At 40.2% G+C, this 18033-nt stretch overlaps 1 protein-coding gene and 8 non-coding genes across 11 annotated transcripts; 8 read left to right on the forward strand and 1 right to left on the reverse strand.

Annotated features, from left to right (window-relative positions):
* Nucleotides 1-276: 276 nt before the first annotated feature.
* Nucleotides 277-349, forward strand: trnaa-agc (transfer RNA alanine (anticodon AGC)). The gene has a single exon. It is a non-coding gene; the product is annotated as a tRNA-Ala (tRNA).
* A 453-nt stretch (nt 350-802) lies between these two features.
* On the forward strand, nt 803-875 carry trnaa-agc (transfer RNA alanine (anticodon AGC)). The gene has a single exon. It is a non-coding gene; the product is annotated as a tRNA-Ala (tRNA).
* A 409-nt stretch (nt 876-1284) lies between these two features.
* On the forward strand, nt 1285-1366 carry trnas-gcu (transfer RNA serine (anticodon GCU)). Its single transcript has one exon. It is a non-coding gene; the product is annotated as a tRNA-Ser (tRNA).
* Nucleotides 1367-1664: 298 nt separating this feature from the next.
* trnaa-agc (transfer RNA alanine (anticodon AGC)) lies at nt 1665-1737 on the forward strand. The gene has a single exon. It is a non-coding gene; the product is annotated as a tRNA-Ala (tRNA).
* A 453-nt stretch (nt 1738-2190) lies between these two features.
* Nucleotides 2191-2263, forward strand: trnaa-agc (transfer RNA alanine (anticodon AGC)). Its single transcript has one exon. It is a non-coding gene; the product is annotated as a tRNA-Ala (tRNA).
* Nucleotides 2264-2716: 453 nt separating this feature from the next.
* On the forward strand, nt 2717-2789 carry trnaa-agc (transfer RNA alanine (anticodon AGC)). The gene has a single exon. It is a non-coding gene; the product is annotated as a tRNA-Ala (tRNA).
* A 409-nt stretch (nt 2790-3198) lies between these two features.
* On the forward strand, nt 3199-3280 carry trnas-gcu (transfer RNA serine (anticodon GCU)). The gene has a single exon. It is a non-coding gene; the product is annotated as a tRNA-Ser (tRNA).
* A 418-nt stretch (nt 3281-3698) lies between these two features.
* trnaa-agc (transfer RNA alanine (anticodon AGC)) lies at nt 3699-3771 on the forward strand. The gene has a single exon. It is a non-coding gene; the product is annotated as a tRNA-Ala (tRNA).
* A 4100-nt stretch (nt 3772-7871) lies between these two features.
* LOC108900304 (stathmin) lies at nt 7872-11342 on the reverse strand. Of its 3 annotated transcripts, none has more exons than XM_018701297.2 (5): nt 11247-11342; nt 9424-9467; nt 9156-9328; nt 8823-9014; nt 7872-8700 (listed from the first exon to the last, which is right to left on the reverse strand). In XM_018701297.2, the coding sequence occupies exons 2-5, from the start codon at nt 9437-9439 to the stop codon at nt 8623-8625; spliced, it is 459 nt and encodes a 152-aa protein (XP_018556813.1). In that variant the 5' UTR covers nt 9440-9467; nt 11247-11342; the 3' UTR covers nt 7872-8622. The 3 variants fall into 3 exon arrangements, with proteins under 3 accessions (XP_018556813.1, XP_018556814.1, XP_050934895.1); XM_018701298.2 differs by having other exon boundaries at nt 11185-11337; XM_051078938.1 differs by lacking the exon at nt 11247-11342 and adding an exon at nt 10710-10814.
* Between the last annotated feature and the right edge of the window lie 6691 nt (nt 11343-18033).

Here is an 18033-nt window from a genome sequence, read left to right on the forward strand (position 1 = left end):
GCTGAGGCTGCATTAAACAGTGGAATTTGCATGTTTTCCCTATGCTTGTGTGGGTTCTCTCCAGGTACTCCGGCTTCCTCCCACAGTCCAAAGACATACACATTAGGTTAACTGGTGACACTAAATTGCCCGTAGGTGTGAGAGTGAATGGTTGTTTGTCTATATGTGTTGGCCCTGTAATGGACTGGCGATCTGTACAGGGTGTACCCCACCGCTCACCCAATTACAGCTGAGATAGGCTCGAGCCACCCTGTTACACTAGAGCCAGCGTCCAATGGGGAATTAGCTCAAGTGGTAGAGCGCTCGCTTAGCATGCGAGAGGTAGTGGGATCGATGCCCACATTCTCCACTAATAAATTTAGCTTCTGTTCATGAAGACAAGACAGTGTGTGAAAAACAGCCAGACCAGGTTTCCATACTAATTAACTATCTCCATCTGACAACTCTCTTTGGAACAATATCAGTTATTCTATAAGTTATGTTCTAAACATCATGGATAACGTTGTCACATGTACTGTACATGTACGTGAACACGCCAGCAAGCTCAGTCTCAACCAGGCAGTTTTCAACTTTTGATGGGAAAAGTAAGCAGAATGTCTTACGGAGCAGGCAGATGAATATGTTTAGATGCGTTCGCTTTTACAATAACGGGGCACTCTGGTCTTGATGTCATAAGAGCGTGCCGAGCTGGGTTAGGGGAAGCATGCAGGCATGATGCCTTGCAGCATGAAGTGTATTTTACCCTTGAGCACTGAGTGGCTTGGCTGAGGCATTAAACGGTACACTAGAGTCAGCATCCAATGGGGAATTAGCTCAAGTGGTAGAGCGCTCGCTTAGCATGCGAGAGGTAGTGGGATCGATGCCCACATTCTCCACTAATAAATTTAGCTTCTGTTCATGAAGACAAGACAGTGTGTGAAAATCAGTGAGTTCTTCTGCACCAGCCCCATGGACAAAACAAGTGGGTGTTTCAAATGTTTGCACCAAAAATGGTAACTCAGTTACTGATGCGACAATGCAGTGATTTCCAGGAACTCCAGCAACTGTCTGTTTTGCAATAATCTTCTAAGCGGCCGTTAGCTCATAATACAACTCCAGGCTTTGACATGACTCACCATGACAATCTCACTGTGCTCTTGAACTCAGTCGTCTTTTCCTCAGATCAACTTCGCAGCAGACACACAGAGGAAACTTATGTTAAAATTTAACAAAAGTTGAGTCACCGTTAACTTTGCTTTTTATGATATAATCCTGGGTGGTCACCTTAGACACAAAGCACGCAAGGACGAGGTGGCCGAGTGGTTAAGGCGATGGACTGCTAATCCATTGTGCTCTGCACGCGTGGGTTCGAATCCCATCTTCGTCGAAGTGGTGTTTCCTTTACCAGGTTTCCATACTAACTAACTACCTCCACCATGACAACTCTCTTTGGAACAATATCAGTTATTCTATAAGTTATGTTCTAAACATCATGGATAACTTTGTCACACATACTGTACATGTACGTGAACACGCCAGCAAGCTCAGTCTCAACCAGGCAGTTTTCAACTTTTGATGGGAAAAGTAAGCAGAATGTCTTACGGAGCAGGCAGATGAATATGTTTAGATTAGCACTGAGTGGCTTGGCTGAGGCATTAAACGGTACACTAGAATCAGCATCCAACGGGGAATTAGCTCAAGTGGTAGAGCGCTCGCTTAGCATGCGAGAGGTAGTGGGATCGATGCCCACATTCTCCACTAATAAATTTAGCTTCTGTTCATGAAGACAAGACAGTGTGTGAAAAACAGCCAGACCAGGTTTCCATACTAATTAACTATCTCCATCTGACAACTCTCTTTGGAACAATATCAGTTATTCTATAAGTTATGTTGTAAACATGATGGATAACATTGTGACATGTACTGTACATGTACGTGAACACACCAGCAAGCTCAGTCTCAACCAGGCAGTTTTCAACTTTTGATGGGAAAAGTAAGCAGAATGTCTTACGGAGCAGGCAGATGAATATGTTTAGATGCGTTCACTTTTACAATAACGGGGCACTCTGGTCTTGATGTCATAAGAGCGTGCCGAGCTGGGTTAGGGGAAGCATGCAGGCATGATGCCTTGCAGCATGAAGTGTATTTTACCCTTGAGCACTGAGTGGCTTGGCTGAGGCATTAAACGGTACACTAGAGTCAGCATCCAATGGGGAATTAGCTCAAGTGGTAGAGCGCTCGCTTAGCATGTGAGAGGTAGTGGGATCGATGCCCACATTCTCCACTAATAAATTTAGCTTCTGTTCATGAAGACAAGACAGTGTGTGAAAAACAGCCAGACCAGGTTTCCATACTGATTAACTATCTCCATCTGACAACTCTCTTTGGAACAATATCAGTTATTCTATAAGTTATGTTCTAAACATCATGGATAACGTTGTCACATGTACTGTACATGTACATGAACACACCAGCAAGCTCAGTCTCAACCAGGCAGTTTTCAACTTTTGATGGGAAAAGTAAGCAGAATGTCTTACAGAGCAGGCAGATGAATATGTTTAGATGCGTTCGCTTTTACAATAACGGGGCACTCTGGTCTTGATGTCATAAGAGCGTGCCGAGCTGGGTTAGGGGAAGCATGCAGGCATGATGCCTTGCAGCATGAAGTGTATTTTACCCTTGAGCACTGAGTGGCTTGGCTGAGGCATTAAACGGTACACTAGAGTCAGCATCCAATGGGGAATTAGCTCAAGTGGTAGAGCGCTCGCTTAGCATGCGAGAGGTAGTGGGATCGATGCCCACATTCTCCACTAATAAATTTAACTTCTGTTCATGAAGACAAGACAGTGTGTGAAAATCAGTGAGTTCTTCTGCACCAGCCCCATGGACAAAACAAGTGGGTGTTTCAAATGTTTGCACCAAAAATGGTAACTCAGGTACTGATGCGACAATGCAGTTATTTCCAGGAACTCCAGCAACTGTCTGTTTTGCAATAATCTTCTAAGCGGCCGTTAGCTCATAATACAACTCCAGGCTTTGACATGACTCACCATGACAATCTCACTGTGCTCTTGAACTCAGTCGTCTTTTCCTCAGATCAACTTTGCAGCAGACACACAGAGGAAACTTATGTTAAAATTTAACAAAAGTTGAGTCACCGTTAACTTTGCTTTTTATGATATAATCCTGGGTGGTCACCTTAGACACAAAGCACGCAAGGACGAGGTGGCCGAGTGGTTAAGGCGATGGACTGCTAATCCATTGTGCTCTGCACGCGTGGGTTCGAATCCCATCTTCGTCGAAGTGGTGTTTCCTTTACCAGGTTTCCATACTAACTAACTACCTCCACCATGACAACTCTCTTTGGAACAATATCAGTTATTCTATAAGTTATGTTCTAAACATCATGGATAACTTTGTCACACATACTGTACATGTACGTGAACACGCCAGCAAGCTCAGTCTCAACCAGGCAGTTTTCAACTTTTGATGGGAAAAGTAAGCAGAATGTCTTACGGAGCAGGCAGATGAATATGTTTAGATGCGTTCGCTTTTACAATAACGGGGCACTCTGGTCTTGATGTCATAAGAGCGTGCCGAGCTGGGTTAGGGGAAGCATGCAGGCATGATGCCTTGCAGCATGAAGTGTATTTTACCCTTGAGCACTGAGTGGCTTGGCTGAGGCTGCATTAAACGGTACACTAGAGTCAGCATCCAATGGGGAATTAGCTCAAGTGGTAGAGCGCTCGCTTAGCATGCGAGAGGTAGTGGGATCGATGCCCACATTCTCCATTAATAAATTTAGCTTCTGTTCATGAAGATAAGACAGTGTGTGAAAATCAGTGAGTTCTTCTGCACCAGCCCCATGGACAAAACAAGTGGGTGTTTCAAATGTTGTACATGTACGTGAAGTTGAGTCATGGTTAACTTGTTGAAGTGAAGGTTCCTTTACCAAGTTTCCATGTCCACAAGCTAACTAGCTCCATCATGACAAATCTCAGTTTCAGTATTAGTTATTATAAGTTATGTTCTAAACTCCTCTGAATAAAGGATTCTGAACAACTACACAGCAGACACACAGAGGGAACTTAAGCTTAAACTCAGAATGTCTTACAGACTGGGCAGATGGATATGTTTAGATGGGTATCTTTATGTATCCATCTAAACAAGTTCCTAACTGAAGGTACAAGTTACATTAGATAGACCTAGCAACACCTGATGTTTGACTGTGGATGGTTTTGTGCTGGAGTTATTTAACAAAGCTCCTCCAGAACTACAGTGCACATCATCACCAACTGAGTTTACCATTACCAGTTAACTGACCTTTCAGCGTAAAATCATTTGAGTAGCCTCAGATAAGTGGTCAGAATGATATCAAGTCTACTTAAGAGACTGAATTAGTTTCAGAGCAAAGTAAAACAAGGGTTGACTACAATATATGCATGTGATTAGTAAGCTGCAGGTTGTGCAATAAGCAATAAGTCATAATGAGCCCCTAGTTTATACTGTCAACACTGAGTTAGTTGAATAAAATCATTCAAAGTGTAACACTGCAGTATTGTGCTAATTAAAGCTAGTTTTACATCAAACGTTGAGGAGCTAATGTGTGTATTTAAGATGAAGAATAGTCCTTTCTTGCTGTGTGTATCAGTAATAATCAGAGCTCTTATGCATACAGAGCATTATTGAGCTGTCATGCAGCAGGTTGTCTTGGGTCATTTCTGCTGTAGTAACAAAGCCATGTCACAGAGGGTTATTACAGGTCATTTGTCTACACTTGTGATCTGTTTCTCATCATGTTCAAACTGCACAGCTGGACATGTTAACAGTACATTTCTCTTTTTAACCCATACTTTCCTCTTTTCTTCAACAGTGTCGAGCCTCCATAGATTTTTCTTAATTACTCTCCTCTGTGTAAGAACAAGCAGAGCAAATCAGGCATGGTGAAAGAGTTCTCCAGCAAGGACTCTGACAGCTTTTATATTTCTTTTCTCACAACCTTTTTTGTCTCAGAATAGTTTTAAATTGCAGACAAATGTCAGGCTTTGCAATGACACCCTGATTGTCGCCTGCATTACACACAGCGTGTGTTCAACCAGGTACTTTCTGTGAGGAGCCAAGACTGGAGCTCTTGTATGGTCTTATATGATTTGACAGAAAGTCTACAGGATTTAAATGGTATTTTACCATTAATATGTAAGCTGAGACAGCAGCTCCCAACCTGGGGCTCCCTGGGGTTCTTAACAGTGTTATGGGGTTTATCGACCCAGAGAGAAAAAGTTCATCTCTACTTTCCACTCTCATGTTATTGTCTCACCACATTGGTAGAAAGTAACTCGTTTAGTCAAGTACTATACTTACTGCATTTCAACTTAATATTTTTAGTTTAGTATTTAACTTTTTGTTCCACCACATTTATTTACAACTACAATTACTGGTTTGGTAGATTAAAAAGTTAAAAGGAATGTTTTATAAAATATGATGCATATTAGTCATGGTAGAAGCATGGTTCTAGGGATGGCAATATTGGTCCAACGATAACTTCTCTACTAATTCCACCAGCAGGATGACACGTGTGACTTTTACTTTTTTAGATCGAACAAATCTCAGCTACAATTGTATGGATTGTTATGAAATTTGGTAAAGATATATTTGGTTCCCAGAGGATGAACCTTGATCCCCTGATTTTTCCAACAAGGCCTTCTGCATAATAAGTAACTAAAGTTTGATATTACACATTTGTCTCTTAATATTTTCTTAATACATGTTATTTGATTAAAATGAAGTTGTCGAATGGTCCATGCCTAATTGAGCTCTTTAGCATTGCAGTGTTTCTGCATTTTGTAAAAGATGTGAATACCACATTCAGCAAACTATATAGTTCTACAATTCAGGGCTTCATTCTGGAAGCAAACCATATGCAATAAGGACATGTGACCCTTATGTTTGAGAAATCCATAGTCCATAGTTACTCATACAAAGTTAGTATGTGATGCAACCAAACAGTCATGATTACAGTTTAGTGAGGAGCTTGGAAAATTTCTTGCTGCGATCCACAAAAGTGGGTTTTTGGTGAACAAAACAAAGAGATGGATTTAATTCAAGGTTTTAAAAATAGTCCCAATTTTAACTGATACCATAGATAACTGTAGGGAAGCAGAGAGACAGACAGACAGAGAGAACAACATTGCCCTCTACTGGTCTGTTAAAACAGAACAACACCAATCCCACTTCCTAAAAGCACAAGTTTGAAGTATTACATAATGAGAATAATGAGTAATCTCCCTAGATGGTACATAAACAAGTATACATGGTGCAAAAAAACACACTGTTGAGATTCTGTTTTAGTGTCTATGTAGATATTGCACCTGACAACAATGCAGTGGTGGGAAGTAATGATTTACATTTACTCTAATTCTGTATTTCAGTACAATTTTGACAATTTTGAGGTACTGATTCTTCACCTGAGTATTTCCATTTTATGTTACCTATACTTAGATAATAAAGACTGTCACAAATGTGTTGTTAATTGTACAGGAAAGTAGATAGGATACACATATTATTAACAACCTGTAACAAATTGTGGAATGTACACTAACATTAGGTCAACAACTCTTGGCTGTGTGTGTGTGTGTGTGTGTGTGTGTTTGTTGCTGTTGTTGTTGTTTTGTTTGTTTTGTTTTTTTTACTCCAATACTTTATGTTACTTTGTTATTACTTTTCAGAATAAGATTTTACACATGATATATATTCCTATAGAGTTTTTTGTAATTTACAAAGCAATAACAATTAGCTCCACCTCAACCAACTACTTTAACACAGGAGCTATCCTGCTGTATGAGTACTTTTACTTTTAATACTTTAAGTACATTACATTGCTAATTCTTGGTTACTTTTAGATTTTGAATGCTGGACTCGGCCTGAATGGCAGGAAATGATCTATTTATTCTTGACATGACACCAAGATGGACTTATGTAAATGAGTCATTAAATATATAGCTTATAGTCTCTAGATATTTTTTCAGCCTTTTAGCTTTGTTTCAGCTTTATATAAAGAAAGTTGTGGTAATAATATCCATTTACAATCATGTATGTGCAACTCAACACTTTGTATTTTATCATTGTAATTATTCCTGTTTCTGGTATTTCAGATTTGCTCATGTTCTCAAATCTGTAGCAGCACTCAGCTGCTGTGGATGTGTTTCACTTTTTTTTTTTTAGCCAAAATAAAATATCATATTCAACAAACATCTGAGAGATCACACCCAAAACTCATCTAACTACCACCAGATGGAGACAAAGACTGCAGTTTTTATGAAGCTGGCCTGTGGAATAGACTAATTGAGATCATGGGTAGTGATGTCACTGATCTATATCACAAAAAAACCTGAAGAATAGAAAATGTTGGAATTTGTAGTTCTCAAAGCTGTATTATTGGGCATTAATTCATGACATTTGTGATGATGATCCACTGTTTAAGATACCTGACTACAGCTGGAAGAGCATGTAATGAATAATGCTAAGGTCCATGGCCTGTTCTTCCCCTTTCCACCAGCAGGGAGCAAAACACATCTAGGCAGCCTTACAGCGCAGTTCACATTTGCTATATATATATATATATATATATGTGTGTGTGTGTGTGTGTGTGTGTGTGTGTGTGTATGTGTGTGTGTTTGTCTGTTGTGTTCTGTAAATAGTATGTGTGATAAATTGTCACGTTGTTGAAACTCATTGAGCATAAGCCAAATGACTGGAGGTCGCAGTCTGCTAAAAGCCATTAAGAACACTGACACCTTATGTAGATAGGTGGATTTGCTCATTGAGATTATGCATTTTCGTTTAGCCATCTTTTACAGTAGGTTTTTACCAACCATATACTAAAAGACACCAAGTGAGTGTTTACATTTTTTTTATTTATTTTAGTACAACAGTTCAAGTCAACTAGCCACTGTATCTATTGAGATGCCAAAGTGTATTGCTCTTTTGCATTCCACGTGTAGACCCCCTGTTCAGTGATGTTCAAGACGGCATCCACTTCCATGTCTGGCATGTTAGTTCACAGCTATACAGCAAGAAGTCATGTGCTTTGAAGACAACCCCATATTTTTACAAAAGCAAATCAGCAGCGGCACAAAACATGATCTGCAGGAGCAAACTAGCGGAATCTCAGTAGCAAAGCTGCACTAAACACCTGCATGTATAACAGCCGACGCCTTAATCAAACCTTGTGCTATTTTTTTATTTATTTTTATTTTTTTAATATACAGTAAGTGCCGAGAACAGGTGTGGTTCACAGGAACATTTTCAAAACGCACTATGAAATAGGCAGGGTAAAAGACCTATACATAGAAACATGCTTCCTCAAAAAGGGTAAGTACACACTGCTAATTTTCAAAAAGGGCAGAAGCTGCACTGACAAGCTACATAGCAAATGGATTAGACTCAACAAAAGGGAGGAAATGATCCACATGTAAAACCAGCGCAAGTACACTTATAGCAGGAGAATTGAAAAATTCAAAGTGGAACTTGTATTTCTTATTTCAAAAAGGTGGGTAGTGAACACAACAAAAATACTGGCCAAACAAAAAATAAATCAATCTTTGGATACGTAAAAAACCCTATACAATCCCCCGTTTGTAACTTTCAGTCTTCCGAAGTGCCTTCTTCTGAGGTGGGATCTTTGGTCTCTTTGTTCTTCCGCACCTCCTCCAACTTCTTGTCCTATTGGGGAAAAAAAAAAAAAAAAAAAAAAAAAAAAGGGGGAAAAATGGAATGTTCAGTTCCAACATCCTGGTGGAAAAATGGTGCAAGTTTATCTGTTTGAAATCAACCGAAACACTGACCTTCTCCTTGAATTTCTCGTTCATCGCTGCCATAATTGCTGTGCGGTTTTCTTTGTTGGCCTCCATCTTCTGATTGAGCTTCTCCTCTGCCATCTTGCTGAAGTTGTTGTTCTCCTCCATAGCTTTCTGTAGCACTTCCTTTTCATGCTCACGCTTCTCAGCTAAGTGCTTCAGAACCTCGGCTTCATGGTTCTGAAAAAGAATGGTTAAAAAAATAAAACATTAACTCCTAGCTCTTCATATTTTAGTTTCCTACCCAACAGCCACCAGAGGCATTCATATGCTGAAAAAAGTAATGTGTAAGAGAACTTAAGGTTTTTAATTAATTTTTACCTTGCGTCTCTCCTCTGCAGCATCCAGCTTCCTCTGAATCTCCTCCAGTGAGACATCCTTCTTCTTGGGAGGAGAAAGGGGGAACTCACCCTTGGAATCTGGGGCAGGAGCACCCAGAATGACCTCAAAGGCCTGGCCAGAGGCCCGCTTGTCAAGCTCCTTGACCTGGATATCTGAACACAGAAAAGGTAAACAGTGTTGTTTAGATAGACTGAATCATTATTCAGCAATAATCAGGGTTCAAAGTTTAACTAGAGATATAATTCACCTTCAGAGGCTGCCATCTTTAGAGTGTGCTGCCGGTCAATTTACCTAAAAGGGGGAATATAAGAAAGGTCAGATTGTTGTGATTCACTGTCTTTTAAAATGGCTCTAAAATTAGTGACCGCTAGTGAATCTTTTAAGCCATTTCCAACGCACCTACCTCTATCAAAACAAGGGAGGCTAAAAACAAGGCCCAATGGCGACACCACGTGGTCATATTCAACACTGCAACCAACCACCGCCCATCAATCCACACAAAAACGGCGCTGGCATTCAATGCTTGCATGTTACACACACCCACCATTGTTCCCCCCCCCAAACTTGTGGCAACATTGACATCCAGCTCGATCTATAAGCAATTAAGTCGTTTCGAGACAATTGGAGGGTGGTGGGGCTCTACAAAAGCCGCGTTAATTGTTAATGAGCGACACAAGCCACATTTTGTTGAAACAAAAGGCTGTGATGAGGGTGGGTACAGCGGGCAGTTCCAGGTGCAGACAGGCCTGGACTCGGCTCTCTAAATAGCCAATATGCACCATCTGAAATGAGATTAGTGAGCAATGAGCATATCCGGGGAAAATGATCATCAGGGAGCACCTGTTCCTTGCACCATGTGTTTGAGCCGCAGGAGGTGGGGTGGGGGGGAAATACTCAAGTGTACAACAGCCGACCAAACACGCCATACAAGCTCGAATGACTGGGTCTTGTTGCTCAAATGTACTGCCAGTAAGATCATTTTATATATGTATATAAAAACTTAATATGACCTAGATCGGAGAATGTGGGGGCAGCGACAGCAGATCTCACAGATGTCATTTGTGGTTAATGGAAGTCAAACGATCACCAAAATCAGCTGGGCTCACTGAGTGAGAAGACCCCTCCCCTATTATTTCAGAAAGGCGACCAACCAGCTAAAATGAGGCATTTGCATCTCGGTTGCTTTCCATATAATGTCAAAAACAGTTTTAAATGAATTTGGTTTTGACATATTTAGAATGAGGTGTGGTGAATGCCCACACCTTGCCATACCAAAGTGACACCCACGGTTGGCATTTTAGTGAACTGCTGACTGACTTCGTCTTAACAATGTCCTCGCTGACAATGACAATATATGTCCTTCATTTAGATTCAGTTTTCAGTGAGCTTGCTGGTGTCATTAGCTCAAGCATAACAAACAGCATCAAACAAAGGCGCTTTTGACAGCAACGTGACGAGCAGCTGCAAACAAAGACGAGCTGAAAGCAGGTTATTTCCACTGAAAATGTGAATAATAAAGCTTTTCTCACATACCGGTCCTGCTGAGGAGGGAGTAAGAATTGAGAAAATGTCCCTGCAGCCCACAAATTTCACAGACATGACAGAAGTCCTCCAAGTCTATCCTCGTCTGTCTGCCTGTCTGTCTGTCTGTCTGTCGGTGCCAACTGTGCCAGTGTCTCCTCACCATACAATAGGCTAACAACCCGCCAACCAGCCGCCATAAAGAGCCGTAACACCTGCCGTTTCGGTCTCATTTTTTCAACGAAACGATCTCTAATGAATAAACAAGCCTCACGAGGTCGAGGATATCAACCAACAACCTGTCAATCATAATGCTAGTTAGCTGACGTGCTAAGCTAACAAAAGTGAAACACACCATTCACAACAAAAAAAAACGGTGAAGGAAAATTGAACAAACTGTCTAAAAATACAGATTCCATAAAAACATTTTACTTATCACAACTGTATCTCTTTACAATATCATTAACTGAGCAATGTTTGTACTCACGGACGAAAAAATAATTCCTATGGACTTTTTTCTGTTCTGAAGATGCTGTCTGTCACACCCACCTTCTACAAGCTGTGGATGCTGTGCTCCTCTCTCACAGAATTAACCGCGAGCCCTCTGCGCGAGCGTAGCAAGCGCGCACATAAATGGACCAAAGCGGGTGCCGTCACGCCGTTTACTGCCAATCATTGGTTGAATTCTAACTCCCAGGCGCTTTGGGGAATTGTAGTTTGTTTTGCCTTCATATTTAGACAATGGGCTTCGTTTGTCTTAAATGTCTTTTTTGCACTGGAGCGAAAACTGGGTGAAGCAACAATCCACAGTAATATGCTGGAGAACAGTTTATGAGAAAAAAAGACATATTTTGACTTTTAGGGTTATTGTTCCCTCTTATGGGGATTTTACTCATGGCTCCACCCAGTCAGTGATAATGGACTTTGGAAGTTTCACTGTCACAAATGGTTTTATTTTGGCACAGCTATAGGTTTTAATTGACTCCCTCTATTCAAGAGTGTATTTTGCTATGTTTATACTTCACTCCAGCCGTCTCAGGGCAGAATGATGTAGCCAGTGTGCAGAGTTTGGTGCACAAATGCTGTTTCCACATTCATCCACTGAAAGTGGAACATTTCTCTGTGTTTACCTTAAATCTGAGTTTCAGATGTTAAAATAAGAATGACTGTGACATCAAAACCAGTCAGTATGCAACATGCAACACATGCATACATATGGAAACGAGGAGACAACTTGTGTCCACTAGTCGAAGAGTTTTGATATAAATATTTGTGTACTCATGAATCTAAAAATTTCAGTGCAAGAAAAGAAAAACTGTAAAATTAATAATTATGTATTGGGGGGTAAATATGACACAAGTTATTATTCATACAGTATTTTTATACAACTTAAAAATGAAATGTTGAAAGTTACATATCAGTGTGCACAACTTAACATCATGTCAGGGTAACAGGAGTAAAAACTACAAAAAATAAACAACATAATGTAAAAATAAAGATAAGGAACACATATTTCACAGTGGTTAAAGTCGAAAAGAAAACAGTCCCATACACAGGAGATTCTTAACCATAAATAAAATCTAAACAGGCTTGTTTTTCTGTCAAAAATGTCCCCTAAAGAGATCCCAGCTTCAAAACTGCCAAGCTTCCAAATAGAATCATAAATGTTGCATCCACCCAGTCTGTAGACCTGTGCTTATTCCTCCAGTGTCTTAAAATAACTGAAAATACAGACTTTGATGTATTTGTGTCCCCTTGTAACAAATAAAATGGTTTTGAATTGAGTGACTAGATGTTGGAGCAGTCAGTAAAAACAACACAAACAGTAATGGCACACAGTTAGTCATGTATGGCAATGTGGGCGACAAAAATTTAACACAGGATCATAAAGCTTATTATGGAAATGATACATGCTGATGTATGCTCACTGTTTGAGCTTCCACTCCTAACACAGTGTTTGACTGAGACATGCAGAAAGCAGGGAGCAAAGTGTCGCACAGGAATCTATTGGGAGCGGTCAGCCACAACCCACTGTTTCTGTAGTATTCTGCTGATACATGCTATGTAGCAACAGCACACACAGCCTTTATTGTATAAGCTGAATTAGCAATAACAACTGGCGCAGGATTTTAGGGCAGAATTGCTGCATTTGGAGAACCAGTGTGCTGGACAGAACTTTGGAAGTACAGGTGAAGCTGACATATGGCATAAACCCAGTCCATGGTGAATGTAAATGGTGAAAATGTCACATTTACAAAATGTTATGGCTTTAAAGGGCCACATGACAGTCAAAAATTGCATCTTTGAAAAAATGTTTTTAAGTGCGTTGACAGTCACCCTTTAAAGCACTGGTAGGATGTGGGAGCAGGTCTGAAATTAAATCCTAAAAATATCCTCCAGTGAATTAGTTTCTAAACTAATTCATTTCTAAACTAATTCTGCTTAGAATTCCTGCTTTTTCACTCCTGGGAGTACATCAGGCCACAGAACTGTGGGGAAAATTTGGCAACACCCTTGTTTCAGGAAAGGAATGATATTTTATACTTTGCTTTTCTTCTCCCAGCTGTCACTATAATGTCTGTTTTGTCTGTAAATGCTCAAACACAGAAATCCTGGTCTTGGTCCCTCTTAGTTAAAATCCTCTGTCTCTTTTACTCCAATTAATTATCAACACTACTGGTCTTCTATGTTTCATGAAAGTTAAGTACTCGTGTGCTCTTAATTTATTTATGTTCAGATCCAATATGAACGCTAAACTGTAGGTTTTAAGTGATATCTCTGAATCTTTACAATTCGCTGCTTCACAGTTTCATGTAGTTTTCCAATAAAACTGCAGGCGTTATGTAAATGCCAAAGCTTGGATTCAATTTAGTTTCAATCGACCTAACCCGGACTATTTGATTTTGGACTATTTTTAGCTTAACATTATTCTGACGACAGGAGAAGCAGATCAGTGTTTGTTCAGTCACTGTGATGCCGTGCTGAAAATATTTGTTACCACAAGGCCTACAGTTAGATCTATTTTTACTGTTGCCATGTGGATGTCATTTCATCCTGTGATTTAGGCCAGTGATTTATATGTGTGTTGAAGCCACTTTCAGTCTGATGTTTCAGCGCAGAGGGAGACAAATCAGTCCATTCTGCACACTGGATGCCAGTGGAGACTGTGGGTCATTGAGTGAAGCTGTGGCCTGACTGATCAGATGGTTACAGACAGCCTGATTCAGTCTTACACTTTATACAGTAGCAGAGTCACCAATAGGGCTGTGCGGCTTCACAGTCTGAAATGAAACATAATTACTCACATCAGCTCGCAGACATGATTCTTCATTCCCCAGAGGTCACTGGTACAAATCCCCTGGGTCTGGGTGGGAAAATTGAAAAAAATAACACACTCGTACAGATAAGGGGCAAGGTGCCTTTGAGCACTGACGCTGTTTTACTGCAGTTGTTACTGCAGGATGTGTGCAGCGGTCAACAGTGTGAGAGTGCAGCTACCTACAGGGAAGCTCTCAGTATAAATGTGTTTTTTTGAATCAATTTTAGAGCATTTCTGAGGAAGCAAGAGGAAGAGTACAAATAAAGGGTCAATTCACCCAAATCACAAAGATCCTATTGCTGTGTGTAGCCATTACTAGGGCTGGGTGATATGGGTAAAATCCCAGTATTAATAAGAATATTTTACAATGCTGCCATCAATATATGCAAAGTCGCATGAAATAAAAGCAATAAAGTTTCTTCTCTTGTTTTCTAAACTTTGAACTCTTCATATAAGTAAACCAAAAAAATTTTTATTTCAAATTTTTGAATCATTCACTGAATTTGTAGATAATATACAATATCATCATGATATGATTATACTGAAACATCAATAACACTGCTTTTTAGTAGTTTTAATTGGGACTTTTATTTCCTGTAGAAAGTAGTGAATGTAATGAGACTGTTCAAATTTGACTTTTCTATGCTTTAACTTCCACTTTGTTATATATTCTATGGAGACATATATAGTCTGTCTATGGGGACATAACCTATACAGCTGTATAAGCCTCAGCACATTTAACCTAAACTACCTGTATGACAAATTACTAGGTAGGTGACAATATGTGTTTATTGTTGTTTGTCTGTGTATGTGTGTCTGTGTGTGTGTGTGCGTGTCTGCATATGCATGTGTGATTTTGTTGTTGCTTTTAACACCATCATCATCATCATCATCAACAGTACACACCATAACCAGTATAATAACCAGAATCAGAAGCAGCAGCACAGATATGAAGCACAGACATTTTTACAAACAAGAAACAGACACAACCACATGAGCAATAAGCTGCAACAGCATAACCAAGTTACATGGTAGCAATTTGTGTTTGCTACTTCTGTGTCATTCAAATGCACAGAATCATCTAAAGACAATAAATATGTCAAATAAAAATACACAAATGCATCTATTCATATTCAATAACCCACACACATGAATAACTCTGTATCAGTGGCTCTATAAAAGAATATTTTGAGGTTGCACTAAAAATAGACTGGGTATCGAGAAACACACAGGTCTAAGAAAAAGTTCATAAAATACTGTTAAACCTCTCTATTTTTTAAAAAGGTAGATATTAAAAGGATTCTATAAGGGAATAGTACAACTAGTTACCAGTTTCATATCTGTCCATTTTATATGAAGCTACAGCCTGAAGATGGTTAGCTTAGCATAAGCCTGGTGGCAGGGGGGAAAACAGCAGAGAATCCAAGAAATAAAATACATAGCAAGTTAGTTAGTGAGATTTACAGGTCCTCCAAATGTTGAACTGTAATCAGACATGATTCATTTTCTGTCCCTCCACTATAGATAGAACAGTCTTACAGCAAATTAGCTTGTTCAGCTCAAACCACGGCTGACATTGTTGTTATGCAGATTATTCACATTATGATATTTTTCACCCATCATTATGAGCCTGTGGTGTCCTGTGTGTTCAGTCCCAGTCAGTTGAATGTGCTTGAGCCGCTCTGTCTTAGTGAAGAGGACCAGATGGTGTTCACGGCCTGCCAGCATCAGTCTCCCCCACGAACTGGATCTGTGGTGCTACACAGGACAAAGACGGGCAAATGACGGAGACAGAGAGATGGGGAGGGCAGGGGGAGGCACAGGAGGGCTGTCTGTGTGTGTGTGCAGAAGAGGATTTGGTCTTGTCTGGGAGAACGAGGTTTTAGACTTTGTTTATGTGTGTGTTTGTGTTGCTGATTATCTTTTCATAGATTCAGCCTTGTGGCTAAGATTAAAAAAGTCAGTTTTGGTAATCAGGTCATCGCTTTGAATTAGGGAACTTGCTTACTCATTTGCATTTTTAGATGAGTTTGAATCAACTAAATCCAAACATTTTCCCTCACTTTTTCAAAAACAGCTTGGCAGAAATGATTAATGTTCCAATTTGATCATCAGGGAGAAAAATCTGCTCACTCGTAGGTTTCTTCAAATATTAAGATCTAGCTCATTTGTTTAAGTAAGTTTAGGTTTGATTTATACATGCCGCGTTTGCTGTCTGACAAAGCAGCGTACAGGGTTAAGTGCATGGTGGTTTCAAAGCTCTGTGATAAAAGAGAGGACAAGGGGTTGCATGGTGGGCAAACATGGGGGGTTATTATTAATCTATGCATCTCCTACTGGGCTGCCACTGTGTCACACACACTCCAGCAGCAGCAGCTGATCCACAGGAAGCATTCCTAAGACGGTGGAGGAGTGGGACCCTCCTTTCAGAAGCACTCAGCCATGCTGGTGTGTGCTGGAGCTGGAGCTGGAAGCCTGACCCATTTTTAGGCCACATAAACACGGTGCGGGCTACCTCCCTGCTTCCCCCCCCCCCTATCCACAGAGTGGGATCCAATAGTGAGCAGATTAGGAAATGGGGGACAGGGAGTCCTCCATGTTTGTGCTGTAACTGTTGTGATAGGAAGCCTGGCAGGCGTAATGTTTGTCTCTAGGGCATGCAGGGAGGAGGCTGTTACATGTGCAGGTAGCCAGAACACAGCAATTACTAATATCCCATTGAGGTTTCAGTCATGGAAGAGAGCAGCAACAAAAACAGTGACATTTGCTGCTTACGATGAACGCTGATAAGGTACGGCAGAGAATTCAACCCTCATAGTAACTGAAGTCTGATTCATAAGGAACACAAAAGCCTTTTTTTTGTAAATATTACATGCAAGGCAATACAGTATGTCCTCTGTTACCATGATGCTAAATCTATAGGGCAGCCGTGTTTAAGTGTAGTGATAACTTTTATGTAACTGTGGGTTACATAATCATCAGCTCAGCTGCTCTGCTCTCTGGGAGGCTGCAGGCTGTCTAGAAGTGGTTTCAGCATCCCTGCCCCCAACCCCCCATTTGCTCTGCATGTGTGCGTGTGTGTGTGTGTGTGTGTGTGTGTGTGTGTGTATGTCTGAGTGATGGCTCCTCACGTGCAGAATGTAGTGTAGAAATGTGCTGTGTTGTTAATTTAAAACAAGGGGTCAGTTGTGATCTTTGTGTAAAAGTCAATAATAAAAACATTTACATTATAAAACTGGGCAACAATTGTGACCTGTCAAATAACATCAATAGTATTAATAATAATATTCTCAATCCCATTGTTTTTCTGAAATCTATTGAAGCAGGAAGAATATAATGTCAGGCAAAGCTAGAGGCTTCCTGTGGACCTCTTTCCCCACTTAGAAGATCTGGACTTGGCACTGCTCTCTGAGAAAAATGGATAGTGCAGTGGAACCATAGACATTATGTATCTTATTACACACGTTCTTCTTCCCTGTCTTACATTACCCAGCACAAACTTGAAGTCTTCAGACCAAGCTGACACTGACTTGTTCATCAGACTTTGTGAAGCTCCCTCTGGAGCCACAAAAGACTTCATAAAACTTTGTTCACATTTGCAGTGCTGTAGTACTCAAAGTGCTGTAAACAGATGTGTAAAATCGATGTAGTTCTCCTGTCAGAAAGATAATGCTCTATTAGTGGTTTCCAGTGGAATCAGTCATCCAGCAGGGCTGTGGTCCATCCTCCATTCTCTTCCTAATGGCCATCAACTGTTACTTGTAGATACTTGGAACTGTTCTCCACTAAACATCACTATCTGTAAGAAAAGACCAGCTGACCTTACAACTAATCAAATCAGACCAGTGATACACCTACCTCGTTTAATGGTGAAACATGAGCATGAGCCTCAATATCAAAGATAAGTGCACATAAATATATTAGGAGGCTATCTATCTATTCAAAGGATAGATAGATAGATAGATAGATAGATAGATAGATAGATAGATAGATAGATAGATAGATAGATAGATTTTA

The sequence above is a fragment of the Lates calcarifer genome, linkage group LG3 (genome assembly GCF_001640805.2).
Source record: "Lates calcarifer isolate ASB-BC8 linkage group LG3, TLL_Latcal_v3, whole genome shotgun sequence".
NCBI lineage: Eukaryota > Metazoa > Chordata > Actinopteri > Centropomidae > Lates > Lates calcarifer.

Coding starts and splice junctions, on each gene's coding strand:
- LOC108900304 (XM_018701297.2), bottom strand. Junction 9,015..9,155: donor CTGCAGAGGAGAGACGCAAG/GTAAAAATTAAT, acceptor ATTCTTTTTCAG/AACCATGAAGCCGAGGTTCT. Junction 8,701..8,822: donor ACGAGAAATTCAAGGAGAAG/GTCAGTGTTTCG, acceptor TTTCCCCAATAG/GACAAGAAGTTGGAGGAGGT.